The 17,010-nt window shown below is 35.8% G+C and overlaps 2 protein-coding genes across 2 annotated transcripts in view; one reads left to right on the top strand and one right to left on the bottom strand.

The window, feature by feature from the left end:
* The window catches only part of LOC107941554 (BEACH domain-containing protein B), a 48,299-nt gene extending 37,466 nt beyond the window's left edge, over positions 1 to 10,833 (top strand). Inside the window, exons 31-41 of the mRNA XM_016875108.2 lie at positions 139 to 591; positions 690 to 1,010; positions 1,097 to 1,549; positions 1,630 to 1,676; positions 1,780 to 1,873; positions 2,553 to 2,759; positions 3,738 to 3,863; positions 3,950 to 4,321; positions 4,414 to 4,645; positions 8,891 to 9,627; positions 10,414 to 10,833. Of these exons, the coding sequence (XP_016730597.2) occupies positions 139 to 591; positions 690 to 1,010; positions 1,097 to 1,549; positions 1,630 to 1,676; positions 1,780 to 1,873; positions 2,553 to 2,759; positions 3,738 to 3,863; positions 3,950 to 4,321; positions 4,414 to 4,645; positions 8,891 to 9,567 (2,982 nt within the window). The 3' untranslated portion in view covers positions 9,568 to 9,627; positions 10,414 to 10,833. The remainder of the gene's footprint in view (positions 1 to 138; positions 592 to 689; positions 1,011 to 1,096; positions 1,550 to 1,629; positions 1,677 to 1,779; positions 1,874 to 2,552; positions 2,760 to 3,737; positions 3,864 to 3,949; positions 4,322 to 4,413; positions 4,646 to 8,890; positions 9,628 to 10,413) is intronic.
* A 1,027-nt stretch (positions 10,834 to 11,860) lies between these two features.
* LOC107941555 (UDP-glycosyltransferase 91C1) lies at positions 11,861 to 13,583 on the bottom strand. Its single transcript, XM_016875109.2, has one exon. The coding sequence runs from the start codon at positions 13,367 to 13,369 to the stop codon at positions 11,936 to 11,938; it is 1,434 nt and encodes a 477-aa protein (XP_016730598.1). The 5' UTR covers positions 13,370 to 13,583; the 3' UTR covers positions 11,861 to 11,935.
* Positions 13,584 to 17,010: the final 3,427 nt, after the last annotated feature.

Below are 17,010 nucleotides of genomic sequence, written 5' to 3'. Positions count from 1 at the left end.
TATTGTAGAACTTGCCTTTCTTTTGGTCCTTAACTTCTTTAATTGTCTCTGTCTTTGTTTCTTTTGCTGTTCTTCCATGAATTAATTATATTGGATTTTGTGCTCATATGTTTGCAAATAATATTTTTTTTCGGACAGGAAAAATGGATGCACATGTTTCGTACTTTGATCGATGAAAGGGGCCCATGGTCTGCTAATCCATTTCCTAATGGTGCTGTGATACATTGGAAACTTGATAAGACCGAAGATACATGGCGGCGTAGACCAAAGTTAAGGCAGAATTATCATTTTGATGAAAAGTTGTGTCATCCTCCTTCCACTTCTCCTTGTAATGAAGCTACTCTGCCAAGTAGCGAGAGCAAGCCGAGTTTTGTGGGGCACATTCCTGAGCAAATGAAGAAGTTTCTGCTCAAAGGAGTACACAGGATAACTGATGACGGCAGCTCAGAACCTGCTGAGAGTGGTGCTGAACCTGATGATCCTTCTGACATTCACAATGCAGAAATTATTAAAAGCAGTAGTGATCAGATTGACATTGTGCCAGATAGAAAAGAGCTTTCATCACCTTCTCAAGAAACAGAAACTAGTGAGGTATATCTTATCTTTATCATGGGAACAAGCAAGCTATGTTTCTTCTCATTAAAACATCTGAAGTTACTTCATTGGTAATTTGTGGTTTGATGTTGCAGGTTCTTATGTCAGTTCCATGTGTGCTTGTAGCCCCAAAAAGAAAACTGGCAGGTCGATTGGCAGTCATGAAAGATGTTTTGCATTTCTTTGGTGAATTTTTGGTTGAAGGTACTGTGGGGTCTTCAGTTTTCAAGAGCTTGAATGAATCAAGCCTTTCCGAGTCCGCAAAGGCTGATCACAAGCCAAAGTCTTTTAATTGGTCCATCCATCTTGGTATGTTTTCTGATAAGGGGACTTCTCCTGACAATATGGAGGCAGAAGATTTGCATAAGAAGGAATTACGAACTGTTAAGCGTCATCGGAGATGGAATATTGGCAAGGTAGGGAACCATTAATTTTTCTTTAGCTGTATTGTTTGTATGCTTACTCCATTTTGATATCTTCTTGTTTGCTTTGCTGGCCATAGATAAAAGCTGTTCATTGGACTCGGTATTTGCTTGGATACAATGCAGTTGAAATTTTCTTTAGTGATTCTATTGCTCCCATATTTATAAACTTTGCTTCACAAAAGAATGCAAAAGAGATTGGAACCCTGATAGTTTCTACCAGAAATGAGCTGTTGTTTCCCAGAGGAAGTAGTAGGGACAAGAGTGGCATTATTTCATTTGTTGATAGACGTGTGGCAGTGGAAATGGCAGAAACTGCTAGAGAGAGATGGAAGAGAAGGGATATAACGAACTTTGACTATTTGATGATTCTCAACACACTTTCAGGAAGATCTTATAATGATTTGAGTCAGTATCCTGTCTTTCCTTGGGTTTTGGCTGATTACTCATCTGAGGTTCTTGATTTTAACAAGTCAGCAACTTTTCGGGATCTCTCCAAGCCTGTTGGAGCACTGGACTCAAAACGGTTTGAGGTCACTTCTCTTTGGCTCACTCCTCTATATCACCTTTCTCTTCTCATTCCAATATCTCAACATGTTGCTTCATGATTCAGGTGTTTGAAGACAGATATCAAAACTTCTGTGATCCCGATATACCCAAGTAACCTCCAATCATAGTTTGAGGACATTTTTCATTTCTTTCTATAGATTTTGCTTCAGGTAATTTGTCTAATGTGTTGCTCTGCATCTACTTCCTAATGCAGTTTCTATTATGGGTCTCATTACTCAAGCATGGGGATTGTGCTTTATTACCTCCTTCGAATGGAACCTTTCTCATATCTTCACCGTAATTTTCAGGTTATCTTTTTTCAATCATGCGAAGCCTGTTATTTAAAGCAGCACCTTGTCTAATCTAATAGTAATAATATAAAAGGGTAACAAGAGTATGCGGTGATCTGCTGTTTCTTTGTTGCAGTGATGTTCTGAGTACTCACTAAAACAGTTTTAAAAGCACCTATTTTGGTTTGATCTTTGCAAAATGCGCCTTTTTTTTTTTACTGATAGCAAGCAGAAAAGTACTCCCTCCATATGGAGGAAAGTTAAGTACATCTGAAATTATTACTTGAAAAGTTTCCATTGCTAATGGAACTTCATACTTAGGTTTTTCAATATATATATAACAATTGCATTTATGAATAAAGGTTATGAAATGGTTATTAGCATTTAGTTTGTAAAGGGCAAGTAAATGCTGGAGTTTTGTGTGAACCCAGTAATTAATTCTTTCACCTATATTCTAACGACAAAAAATGTAGGGAGTAAAAGTGATTGCAGTAGTCATACAAAGTCTGATGATTATGTATTTTTCATAGGTATGATTGCTTTAAATATGGATCAAATACTGACATATGAAGAATATTCATTTTCATTTATTATGTCTTGTATGCAATTTGGTTTTCTAACCTTTTCTTGTTTATCAGTTAACTGGCGTGTCAATTCATAGCATGCAAGCCTCACTAATTCATCAATTTTTCATCAGGGTGGTAAATTTGACCATGCAGATCGTCTTTTTCAATGCATCGAAGGAACATATAAGAATTGCCTTTCTAATACAAGTGACGTGAAGGAGTTGATTCCCGAGTTCTTTTACATGCCTGAGTTTCTGATCAATTCAAACTCTTATCATCTTGGGGTGAAACAAGATGGTGAACTCATAAGTGATGTTTCTCTTCCTCCCTGGGCTAAGGTATGTGAATTCCCCTCGAGAATGTCACGTTTCAGACATTGTCAACGGTCTGTTTGATTTCTCAAAAGGTTGTTTCTGATTCAAGGACATTTCAGAGTTTATGGTTGTCCTATTGTTTATATGATGATGGGATCCTCCTCCAGGAACTAATTGTTCAATCTGAGGATTATCTGGTAGTCAGAAATATTGTATTGTGTTATGTTGTTGGGACCTTCCTTATGAAACTACTTGGTCAATCTGCGAATCATCTTGTAGCCAGAATTGTTGTTGGATTTGTATAGGAGGAATAAAGTTAAAACATGCCATAAGTCCCTATACTCTTCATAAATTTGAAGTTTAGTCCCTGTATTTTTATTTCTAGGAATTTAGTCCCTCTACTTTTCAAATTTCAAAATTCAGGTCTAAATGTTAACACTGTTAAAATTTTTTTGTTAAATCCAAGTTCATTACGTCATATTTTTAGTTACATTTTTACCAAGTGAGTCTTTTTTTTTTTTCAAATTGTCACATCAACAAATTTAACAAAATAATTTTAGCAATGTTAACAATTGAACTTAAATTTTGAAATCTGAAAAGTAAATGGACTAAATTCCTTAAAATAATAGTATAGAAACTAGATTTCAAATTTGTTAAGAGTACAGGGACCTATGGCATATTTTAACCGAGGAATAAATATGATGGTTGTGCTACAAGGTATATAATGTATCTAAATTGTGGCAAGGTGATAGAGACTTCTATAACTAATTCCTAACAGTTTCTGTTTATAATATATTTACATGCTTTGTATTATAGTTCTTATCATATCAAATTTGTTTTATCCTCAATCTGATTCTCTCCAAGTACATAATTGTATTGTTTAAGACTTGCTTTCTCTGCAAATTAAGCTCCCCTTGAGTCCTTCACTTGTTGAGCTAAAGAATCCTTGTTAATTTGAGGTAAATTTATCCTGATGAAAAACTTATCTTCGCTTTGTTGTAGGGTTCACCTGAATTGTTCGTAAGTAAAAATAGAGAAGCCCTAGAAAGTGAGTATGTTAGCTCAAATCTCCACCACTGGATTGATTTGATATTTGGTTACAAGCAGCGTGGTAAACCAGCAGTAGAGGTATCCTGTGAACAACTATATCTCAATTTTCTTCTTTTATCTTTTGTATCCAAACTGATCTCAGTTAAAATTAATGGATTTTGCAGGCTGCAAATATCTTCTATTATTTAACTTATGAAGGTGCTGTAGATCTGGACACCATGGATGATGATCTCCAGAGATCAGCAATTGAAGATCAGATTGCAAATTTTGGTCAGACGCCTATCCAGATTTTCTGTAAAAGACACCCTAGAAGAGGGCCTCCAATTCCAATTGCTCATCCTCTATCTTTTGCACCTGCTTCTATTAGTTTGACATCTATTCTTTCTTGTATGAGTAATCCACCATCAGCTGTTTTGTACGTTGGATTACTGGACTCGAACATTGTCATTGTGAACCAGGGGCTTACTTTATCTGTTAAGATGTGGTTGACAACCCAACTCCAATTCGGTGGAAATTTCACCTTCTCAGGTTCTCAGGTTAGATCTTTACCATATTGTTTCTTTTTTTAAGTTGAATCTTTAGGATGTCTTGAACTTACCTTAGATATATTTTTGTTCGAATTTCTCAGGATCCTTTCTTTGGAGTTGGTTCAGATATTCTTTCTCCTCGTAAAATTGGGAGTCCTTTAGCAGAAAATGTTGAACTTGGTGCACAATGCTTTGCAACAATGCAAACACCATCCGAGAACTTTTTAATTTCATGTGGTAATTGGGAAAACAGCTTCCAGGTCATATCTTTGAGTGATGGAAGAATGGTTCAAAGCATTCGACAGCACAAAGATGTTGTCAGCTGCGTTGCAGGTAATTTTTCTTTTAAGGAACATTCTGAATTTGCCAAAAAAAGGAAATGTGAAGCTTGTTTTTAGTTTTATACAAATCTCAGCTAGTATCCCCAGTCATCTGGAACCTTTTTCTGAAGTTTCATTTTACATGAATAACTTATGTTAAAGTTCTTTGAAAATATGACCTCAACTTCCTAATGGTAGTTATAATCTGCTCAAACTTGCCAGTTTCTTCTTTCACTGTCAATCTTTCTTCGTAGAAGTGGTTCATGTTAGCAATATGAGAAATGAATAAATTCAAGTACTGATGGTAAGAAGTGTTGTACTTCAAAGTAGGAAAGGAAGAGAATATACTTGGATATGAATTGTATCTTGTCTTGAGTCTGATTAAAGATGATCTGTGTTGATGATGGATTGGTGCAAGGCAGAGATTGTAGCAGAGATGTACAGTTCACCCTGTTTAATACAGGGCGGAGAGCCATCGGATTGGGTGGCTGGAGATGATAGGTGAAGGAGGGTGAGAGAGTGGGAGTCGAAAGGGATCTCTCTTCTGTCTATGCGTTCTGGGCCTTATATACCATTAGCTACTTGTCCCGAGGTGTTATGTGTCCTACCATTATTGGTGGGTTAGAGTCAAGTGGCCAAGTGGTATGATGGCATAAGTCTAGGTAGGGTGGCACTATAATGAGCTTTGTGTCACTTCGGACAGGATGTAGTGATAGAAGTCTGGCATGGCAGATAATGAGTGGGGCCCGCTCGGCTGTTGACTCGTAGGGTTCCTTCGAGGGGTTTGTTCTTACCATTCTTGAGCCTATTGCTCAGTTCGAGTGGTTGGGATGTGGCAATCTGTATTTAGTAAATGTTTTGTGTTGGAATTCCTTAAATTAAGCAGATTTTCTACCTTAGTTCTAGGAATTTCCTTGTACTATTAGCCATAATCAAATTACTAATTTTTAGGGATAGGCTAATTTCTAGAGATTATTTCCTTTTTATTTTTCCTGCTATTCTTTAAAAGGCTGTAGTCAGATTAGAAGAAGAATAATTCTTCTTCCTAAATTTGTACATGGTATCAAGAGCATCAGGAATTCAGTAGATCCTGCTCTTTCTTCTCTTTTCTTATTCTGTTTTCTCTGTTAGAAACCCTACTCCCATGGGTGACACTGAAAATTCCTATGAGACTCTTCATAAACTTCGGCTAACCAAAACTCAACTTGAGGCTCTTCATAAACTACTCGGGACTCCTACAGCCAGTGGGTCACTAGCTATTCAAGGTTGTGTGGTTTAGGAACAAGAATCGGGGAAGATGATTGGCACTGCTAAAGTTGATGATGGCTTATATGTTTGGAACAAAAACAGTTCACAAGAAGGGATGGCCTTATCTACATCAAAAGAAGATTCTATCATGCTATGGCACCATAGACTAGGACACCCAAATTTCATATACTTGAAGAAATTGTTTCCTCTACTATTTCTAAATAAGAAAATAAGTTCATTGAACTGTGAAGTTTGCCAACTGTCTAAACACACTCGTCTCCCTTATCCTTTGAAACCTTATGTTCAATCTCAACCTTTCTCTTTAATCCACAGTGATCTATGGGGAGCCAGTCGAGTAAAAAACATCACAGGGGCTAGGTGGTTCATAACTTTCATTGATGACCACACTAGAGTTTGTTGGATCTATCTCCTTAAAGAAAAATCCGAAGTCTCTAGAGTCTTCAAAAATTTTCATTCAATGATTCGAATCCAGTTCAATTCAAATATTCACACCCTTAGAACTGATAATGGGAGAGAGTACTTTAATTCTATCCTAAGTCCTTATCTTTCTGAGCAAGGAATCATACATCAAAGTTCTTGTCCTGACACCCCTCAACAAAACGGGGTTTCCGAGAGGAAAAATAGACACCTTGTAGCCGTGGCTCGTGCTCTTATGTTTACTATGGGTGTACCAAAGTATTTATGGGAAGAAGCTGTCCTTACTACTTGTTATCTTATAAACCGACTCCCATCTAAGGTATTAAACTTTCAAACACCTTTACATACTCTTCAAAAAAAATTTCCCTTGTTTCGTGTTCCTAATCTCCCAACCAAAACATTTGGTTGCAAAGCATTTGTCCACAACCATCAACCTAACCGATCTAAACTTGATCCTAGAGCCCACACTTGTGTCTTTATTGGTTACTCACCTACACAAAAAGGGTACAAGTGCTACTCTCCAACGTTACACCGGATGTTTGTGTCCCTTGATGTTACTTTCTTCGAAAATGAGCCATATTTTTCAGCCTCTCATCTTCAGGGGGAGATACTTAGTGAAGATGAGACCTTGAGCAATCTTCTCATTATACCTCAAGGCTCTATCAGCCCTACCACCACTACAGAACCTGCTGAAAATCCTACAATGCCTTTGTTTCTAATGTTGACTCTATAGAAACTCCAAAAAACATAGAAAAGGCTCTTAAGTCAACCAAATGGAGGCAAGCTGTGTTGGAAGAAATAAAGGCTCTTGAAGACAATGGAACTTGGGAAATATCTAAACTACCTACTGGGAAGAAGACCGTGGGTTGTAAGTGGATTTTCACCACAAAATTTAAACCAGATGGGAGCATTGATCGATAAAAGGCTAGACTTGTGGCCAGGGGTTTCACTCAAACATATGCGTTGGACTATGAGGAAACCTTTACACCGGTGGCCAAATTGAATACTATTCGAGTGCTTCTCTCAATTGCTGTCAACTTAGAATGGCCTTTGATCCAATTGGATGTAAAGAACGCTTTTCTCAATGGAGAATTAAACGAAGAAGTCTACATGGATTTTCCGCCTGGATTCGAAGGAAGCAAGGGCCAAGTATGCAAGTTGAAGAAGTCCTTGTATGGACTAAAGCAATCCCCTAGGGCTTGGTTTAATCGTTTTGCCAAAGCCATGACTAGTAGACATTATACTCAAGGTCAAGCTGATCACACCTTATTCTACAAACACTCGGATAATGGGAAGTGCTGTATTCTCATTGTCTATGTAGATGACATAATATTAACAGGGGATGATTCTATTGAAATTGAAAGACTAAAAGAGTTCTTAAGTCTTGAGTTTCAACTTAAAGACTTGGGGAATCTTCGATATTTTCTAGGAATGGAGATAGCAAGGTCAAAGGCAGGTATTTCAATCTCTCAAAGAAAGTATGTTCTTGATCTACTTTCTGAAGTTGGACTGTTGGGTTGCAAACCAGCCGAGACTCCTATGGAACCCAACCTTAAATTAGGAACTGATAAGGATGGAGAAGAGGTAGACAGGAGGAGATATCAACGGTTAGTGGGAAAGCTTATCTATCTTTCTCACACTCGTCCGGACATAGCTTTTGGAGTAAGTGTTATAAGTCAATTTATGCATGCTCTTAGGGAGAAACATTTGGAAGCTGCCTACAAGATATTGAGATACTTAAAAGGGACTCCTGGTAAGGGGTTGCATTTCAAGAAAGATGTAAATCGAAGCATAGAAGTCTACACTGATGCAGACTGGGCAGGGGCAGTTAATGACAGGCGCTCCACAAGCGGTTACTGCAGCTATGTTTGGGGTAATCTCGTGACATGGAGGAATAAAAAGCAATCTGTTGTGGCACGCAGCAGTGCTGAATCTGAATATCGAGCTTTGTCCCACGGTATATGTGAAGGAATGTGGTTACAACGGCTAATGGGAGAACTAAAATTATCCTATACAAAACCTATAACATTATACTGTGACAACCAGGCAGCAGTTAGCATAGCTCATAACCCTGTACACCATGACCGTACCAAGCATGTGGAAATTGATCGCCACTTTATTACGGAGAAAATTAACAAAGGGAAGTTTGTGTTTCATATCTACCTACAAGACAAGAAGTAGCAGACGTGATAACCAAAAGCTTGAGCAGAAAAATGTTCGAAGAAATTATGGGCAAGCTGGGTTTGATTAACATCTACACTCCAGCTTGAGGGGGAGTGTTGGAATTCCTTAAATTAAGCAGATTTTCTACCTTAGTTCTAGGAATTTCCTTGTACTATTAGCCATAATCAAATTACTAATTTTTAGGGATAGGCTAATTTCTAGAGATTATTTCCTTTTTATTTTTACTGCTATTCTTTAAACGGCTGTAGTCAGATTAGAAGAAATAAGAATAATTCTTCTTCCTAAATTTGTACATTTTGTAACTTTTGTTAGAAATTGTCTGTTTGTGTTATAAGTGGTGCTTCTTGTAGTCTTTCTTGTCTTAATGAAAATTGATAATCTGCTGCAGTTACAGCTGATGGAAGCATTCTTGCTACTGGAAGTTATGACACTACGGTGATGGTGCGGGAGGTTCTTCGTGTCAGATCCCCAGAAAAGAGAGTTCCTCGTAAGGACTGTATCATTGCTGAAACTCCCTTTCATATTCTTTGTGGTCATGATGATATAATTACATGCTTGTATGTCAGTGTGGAGCTTGACATAGTTATTAGTGGGTCAAAAGACGGAACTTGTGTTTTCCATACCCTGAGAGATGGAAGATATGTAAGATCTTTAAATCACCCATCTGGCAGTGCATTGTCAAAACTTGCAGCTTCTCAGCATGGACGGATCGTACTTTATGCCGATGGTGATCTCAGTTTAAACCTCTATTCTATTAATGGAAAACACCTTGCCTCTTCTGAATCCAACGGGCGCCTTAACTGTGTTGAACTCAGTGGATGTGGTGAGTTTTTGGTTTGTGCTGGTGACCAAGGACAGGTTGTGGTTCGCTCTATGAACGCACTCGAGGTTGTGAAAAGATATAATGGAGTTGGAAAGGTAATAACATCCCTAACAGTGACTCCAGAAGAATGCTTCTTGGCTGGGACAAAAGATGGAAACCTTCTTGTATATTCTATAGAAAATCCTCAACGCAAAGCAATTGTTCTTCGGAATCCAAGAACCAGAGTTACGATACCAAGCTAAGCTATGATTCAGGATGGCAATGGCTGACAATTAGGCTCTGCTTGGTGAAAATGATCTCAGGTATTATGCTCACTGGTGTTTATTTTTAATCATTTCATTCATTTAACTTAATTAAGTTAATTCAGTTCATAACTTCTATTTCCACTGCATGCATTTAGTTAAGCTGATCTCCAGCATGTAAAATAAAAGCCTGCTTAATGTGGTTGTTGTGGCCTATGTTGATCAAGTATGTTGCATAGCTGTTTGAAAGGTCTCTACTGCCATTTTCTTTGGCATATAAAATATCATGTTGGTTTAACTCGGTTTTATACATATAATATGTCAAAGGTTAAAATATGTCATAGGTCCCTGTACAATTAACAAATTTGGAATTTAGTCTCTCTCTCTACTTTTCAGATTTCAAAATTCAGGTCTAATTGTTAACATTGTTAAATTTATTTTGATAAATTCAAGTTGTTAACACTGTTAGAATTTAACAAAATAATTTTACTAGTGTTAACTATTAGACCTAAATTTTAAAATTTAAGAAGTAGAGGGACAACTAAATTCCTAAAAATAAAAGTATAGGGACTAAATTTTAAATTTATGAAGAATACAGGGACTATGACATATTTTAACCTATTTTAACTTATGACATATTTTAACCATACCATTCCATGCATTCAAGACCCAGTTTTTTGAAAATATTTCAAGGAATTTTAAAGCATGTAGGATTTTTTCAAAAGAGTTAGTTGTGCTTAGCAAACATTTAGGAAATAGAAGAAGGGATTTGCTCAACTTTATTTCAACAAATATCTTGCATTTTGTATTCCGTTTTCATCATTTTCTTTTTTCACTTTTTGACAGGAAATGCTATGAAAACTATAGGCTCATAGTTTCAACCATATATTTTATAGTGCATGAAGATGAATACTTCTGATGATTCTTTCTTCATGATCCATCCAACATACATACAGCCTTCTTATAACCATTTTTGTAACACTACAGAGATAGGCAGGTAGGTTTACTTTTAGTTTATAACATGATGAGCTGAGACAGAAATTGGGATATTTAATACATAATGTAAAATAATTTTTGGTTACTACTAGCGTAGGTTTTCAATTCATTTGTATTATCAATACCAGCATCTTTCTCAGCTCATTGTTTTTGTTTTCTCAAAAACAACAAAATGTCAAGAACTATCAACCCCCTAGCATTGTATAGATGGGCTTACCATGCCCGATTCTAAATTGAATGAAAAAAAAAATACCCTACTCTTTTCAACCATCACTATTGGCAAGATATTCAAGTGCTCTGATTGTGGTGGTAAGTTGATTCACATTGGCTGATCTTCACTACTGGTAATTGAGCAAGTAAATACCAGTTCTTTTAAGGAAAGCATTGATTTTACGCTTTCCCCATCAGGTTTACTTGGAGTCTATTAAGTAAGGTTAGTTTACCATTGATGTTGAAAATTGTTACAAAAAGTGTTTTCAAAAATTTGATAGTGTTTACCATTATTTTTGGGAATATAAAATGTCTATTTTTTACATGATATAAAGTAGAAGGTAATGAGAATAATTTCATTGAAAAACACTTTTTTAAAATTAAAAGCTAAAAATTTTGAAACCAATTTAAATCAAGATTTAGTTTAAAAAGCTACATGTTTACTATTTTCTTTATTTGATATCACGGGTTGGATTGAAAAATATTTTTCAACCTCAATGGTAAACAAAGCCAAAGTCTATTTTTTGTAATCTCTCCTTACTAGGGATGACAATGAGTAAAATAGGTCTATTTTTACTTGTCCCAAGCTCGACTTGACTTTTAACCCCTCTAAATTTAATTTATTTGAAATTTTTAACATTTGAATTCAACTCCAGAAAAAAGAAAGATGATGTGACTTCAATTCATTTAGAAGTAAAACATTACATGATTTTTATATTATACTAATTTTTACAAGATTAAATAAAATACAAATTATAAAAAAAAAATTTAGAAAATTAATTAAAAGTTATAGGAAAAAATATTTTATAGTGTTATAATAAAAGTTTTTAAATTCTAGCAGTGGATTAAATTAAAAATCGACAAATATATTAGTTCACATTGCATATAGATATGGATTAAAAATTTTATAGAATTGAAATTTATAATTTTTTTATAAAAAGTTTAATAATTTATTTAATTTAAATCGGTTGAAATATAATTAATTTCACCATATTCGATTGCAAAATGATTGCTTTTCAGCAGCCAATCTTCTGAAAATTAGAATCTGTGAGTTTCAGAATTTACAAAGTCTTAAGAAGGCAATCAAGACGGAAATCCCCTCTTTTTTTTTTAGATTTTATTACTTTGGCACATATTCTCATATTTATTCAAATATAAAAAGCTAGCAGTTGCTGTCACCTGCCCATTTCCTATAATCCACAAGTTGACTAACAAATTTATCCACATACCCATCGTTCTTCCCAAAATCCCCAAAATACCCCTTCATGGCTTTTGCTGTTTCTCTCAACACCTTCCCCGATTCCTCCACCACCGCCAACCTAACCGACTCAGCCACCGCCTCGCTTGTAAACCACCCATCCAACTCGTTTCTCGGTATCTCTAACCCCACTTTTTTTTCATTCAACAGCCTTGCATTCAATCCTTGGTCATTCAACATTGGAAGCATTACCAAAACTCGCCCTAAACCTAATGCCTCTATAACTGAGTTCCAACCACAGTGAGTCAAGAATCCCCCTATTGAGTCTTGACTCAGTATCTTCACTTGTGGAGCCCATCCCATGTAAAGAAACCCACGTCCTTTGACTCGCTCCTTAAACCCATCAGGTAACATCTCGAACTCTGACTCACCTGTCCCCGGTGAGTTCTTCAATACCCAAATGAAGGGTAAACCTGATTTCTCTAACCCAATAGCCAACTCACCGAGTTCTTCTTTACTTAAATGAACTTCAGTCCCCATCGCTACGTAAACCACTGAGTTGACTCTCTGTTTGTTTAACCACGTTTTAACAGCAGCCCATTTTTCATCATCTTGGATTTCATCGGATTCTTCCAGTATCGGCGGTAAAAACCCGACCGGTATCACCGGTTTTTCATATAACCCGCCTAGAAGATTGAACCAGTCCGGTTCAAACTCGGTAGAACTTCTAACGATAACAACATCACTCTGTTGAATCGTAATACCGAACCGGACAGTGTCGGGCGGTCCAAAGTTATCCTCGTCCGTTCGTTCAATATATTTATTGATTTCATGCAAACGATAAGCTAAGTTAGATTCAAAAGGAACCCAGTTGGGGATTGTCGTGAAATCCTCAGCCGTTGATCTTGCATCATCACCGTCATCACCACTGCCGATCAACGTCGACGGTGAACCCATGAAAGATAAGCAAGCAGCTGTAAAAACAGCGAAGAAAGCCCGTGAGATACCTAGCTGAGATGCAACCGAGGGAAGCGAATGAGAAGCGTAGTCGTAAATGATCCAATCAGGTTTCGAGGATTGAAGGAAGGAAGCTAGTTGTGGTTGTAGCAGATCAAGGGCGTGTTTAAGTGGTTGTTGCTGGTTATGAGTAATGTCCATGGAAGACTCTGCGAGGGATGGTAAGTTGGGAACCGTAGGCAAAGAGAAAGAGATTAGGGAAATTTGAGAAGATAGATTTGGTGGGATTTTGGGAAGTTTAGAGAGGTTTCTTGGGGTTGAAATGAAAGAGATTTTATGACCCTTTAGAGCTAAAAGCTTGGAGAGACGAAAGAATGGGATGAAATGGCCCATTGCAAGCCATGGGAACATCACTATGTGCAGAGATTTGCTCTTCTCCATTGAATTGAGCACTGGATATAAAACTTGAACTAGCACTAGTTACTTACACCAAATTAATGATTTGAAAGGAAAAACATAATGTTATAGATTTGAGATAATTTTTGATGATGAAGAAGGGCTATATGGATAGAGGCTAAGAATAAGTCAACAAGGCAAAGGTGGGTTGTTTTTAACTTCAAACCTTTTGAAATCTTTCTTGGCATGAAATGGAATGTAGGGTTTTCATGATATTATAATCATTTTTTTTACTAATAATATAATGCCAACTGCAAGTGAAAGGGCAGCCATGCTATAAGATGTCAAGTTGGAATTTGCTACCTTTTATAATTTAAAATTGAAGTTAATAATTTGTTATAAAAATGCACATGCAGGGGACTTTCTTGCAAATAAAAAATCTGCTGCTGTAAATTCCATACAGAATATATATAAGGGACTTCCTTGCAAATAAAGGGCTTGAAAAGACCAATCCATGCAGTCTCGCTAGCTGGTTTCCCTAACCATTTCACTAAAAACCTCCTATATTTGTTACCCCTTCTAGACCTCACTTCTTTCACATCCAACACATCTTATGCACTTGGTTTGAAATTTCAGCAGCATTTCCTTCAAAACCCTCCAAAGAGTATAAGTTAGACACATTACAAACTGGGCGGATGTGCAAATCTGGTGGCATCTCAATCACATTAGCATTAGAACTATTTTCTTCAACACCTTACATGGCCCAAACTTCTTTGATTTCAACTTTTGATAATTTAGAAACCTTGTCGCCTCAAATGTACTGGAATTAAGTCTCCCTCTTCAACTCCTTAATCCGACGATGTGGATTAGCTTCATTAGCATAACCCTCATTGCTTGCTTTTAAGGCAGCCATCACCTCTTGATGAACTTGTCTTATATGATCAGCAAAAGCTTCTCCTTCATTACTCACTCTAGTTCCTAGTGGCGAAGGAACTAAATCAAGAACACGTTGAGGTTTGACTCCATAGGCAGAAGGTGTCTTTTTAGTTGTTCTATTCACAAATTTGTTGAGGAATAACCAAATCCCAGCTCTTCAAATGATTCCCAACAAGACACCTAAGCAAATTTCCTAAACTTCGATTAACAACCGTTGTTTGCCCATCTGTTTGTGGATGACAAATGCTGGAAAAATTCAATTGTGGGTTCCCATTTTCTTCCACAAAGTCCTCCAAAAGTGTCCTATACAAACTTAACATCTCTATCTGAAACTACAGATGTAGGAACGCCATGTAGTCTTACCATTTCCTCGAAAAAACAATACAGCAATTTGAATAGCATCAGAAGTTTTCAAACAATGAATGAAATGTGTCATCTTCGAGAAACAATCCACAACAACTAAGATTGAATCATAACCCTTTGTTGTCTTTGGTAATCCAAAGACAATTCATTCTTAAATGAGTCCATGGCACCTCCGACATAGGTAACGGAGTGTATAACCCTGTATTTTGCGAATTACCTTTGCCAAATTGATAAGGACACATTTTCACCAACCTATCCACATCTTTGTACATTCTTAGCCAAAAATATTGATCCGCCACTAATTGCATGGTCTTGCCTTTTCCAAAGTGACCTCCCAAGCAATTTCCATGTAGTTCCCTCATAACCTATTCTCGTAAAGAACTTTCTGAAATGCACAAACGATTTCCTCCAAATAAATATCCATCATGTAATCGATAAGGCAAATGTTCGTGTTTATTTGATTCTTCCAATTTAGAAACTATGGGGCCAAAATATGGGTCACTTTTGTATTGATTCCTCGGTTCTTCAAAACTCATCACCTCAGCACTCATTGTCTCTAGTAGTGAAGAACATCTACTAAGTGAGTGCCACGACATTCGTCTCATCGGTTTTGTACTTCACTGAAAAATTGAACTCATTAAGGTAGGCACTTAGCATGTCGATCCTTAAGCTTCTTTTTTGAACTCAAAAACTCTAATGATCGATGATCGGAATAAACCACAAACTCTCAATAAGCCAAGTAGTGCTCTCAATGTTGAACGGCCCTTGACAAAGCATAAAACTCTACGTTGTAAATGGATTAGCGCCGTTTAGCATCGGATAGCTTCTCACTAAAAAAATCAACAGGCTTTCCTTCTTGGCTGAGAATAGCCCCAACTCCTACTTGAGATGCATCACATTCAATGACAAACAACTTTTCAAAATTTGGAAGTGTAAGAATCGGCGCTTCCATCATCAAAACTTTAACCATCTGACCTTAATAAAACTCATAACAGTGTTGAAATTCTCGATAAACCTCTTAGAATATCTCTAAAATTCGAAGGTGTAGATTATTCTCAAAAATTTAAGCCTTTATCTTAACCAACAAACTAATACTTTATTGATTATATGAGATGTTTTTATTATTTAAATGTGTATTTTAGTTTATATGATGTTTTATGGTTAGACAAATATGAAGGATTATTTATATTTTATATTTAAATATTGGTTACCTTTAAAAAGAAAGAAAATATTAGTAATAACTACTAAAAATCAAATTGAGGCAAAGAGGAATCGGGTTGGGCGAATCTTTAGGGGAAAATATGAATATAAAGCTGTTGTAATAATTGTTTGCTCAGTCTTATTTGCTATAAAAATTTATTATTTTATTATTATCGTATAGAATTATTAATAAAGAAAAAAGGTAAAAAAATGTTATTTATGTACATGATGAGAAAGGTATAGATATATCTTATATTTATGGAGTTGATAATTATAATGATTTTTAGAATTATATATTTATAGTGAAGTGTGATGGGAAGTGTGGCAAAATATATTATGGATTCAATAACATCTGTCTCGCACCAATTCATTGTCATCTTTAGTTGAAAGACGAGTTTTTTTTTAAGATGAAATTCACTTCATATAATAAAAATGAGAACAAAAAAAACACATACAAGAGACACAACTAAAACCTAAGCCAATAAACTTATCTCGTACACACAAAACTATGTGTCTCGTCCTCATAAGCACTCAATACAATGTTGCTTTGATAGGTAAAAGAGTATTTAGAGGAATTTCAAACTCATGAAAAGAGGTGTAACATAATGACCACCCTAGTCAAGTTATGAGCCATCTTATTAGCCTCCCTTCTGGTCCAATGGAAAGACAAATCAGAGATAAATACAGTCCTAAATAAGAATACTAAATTTAAACACATCAATTCTTGATTGAATCAAAGCAATGATAACATTTTGACAATTAAACTCAATCATAATATTATTAAGCGTAAAACTACAATAATACTCAATGAGACGAGGGTCTCAAAAATTAATCAAGATATCAATTTAATGAGAGATATAAAAAATCAGTTAACTCGCAAATCAATAAAGATTAATTGAATCAATCTTTAAAATTTTTTAGAATAATTTTTATTTTAAAATTTTTAATAATTTATTTGCTTTAACCGTTAAATCAATCAGATAAATAGAATTAAAAATGGATGATTTACACCAAATTAGCCACCAGTCCAATTCCAAATAATTTCAATTAGGTTGATCCGATTGATTTTCGATATACAAAAAAAAAAATTAGTATTGTACCATTATCTTAAAATTTAAAAATGAAATGATTTCAAAAATTTTTAAAAAAAGTATTAATATAATCTTCACCCATATCGTCTCCACCAC

The sequence above is a fragment of the Gossypium hirsutum genome, chromosome A06 (assembly GCF_007990345.1).
Source record: "Gossypium hirsutum isolate 1008001.06 chromosome A06, Gossypium_hirsutum_v2.1, whole genome shotgun sequence".
Taxonomy (NCBI): Eukaryota; Viridiplantae; Streptophyta; class Magnoliopsida; order Malvales; family Malvaceae; genus Gossypium; species Gossypium hirsutum.
The sequence above is the reverse complement of the archived record's forward strand: the minus strand, read 5'-3'. Positions and strand labels throughout refer to the sequence as shown.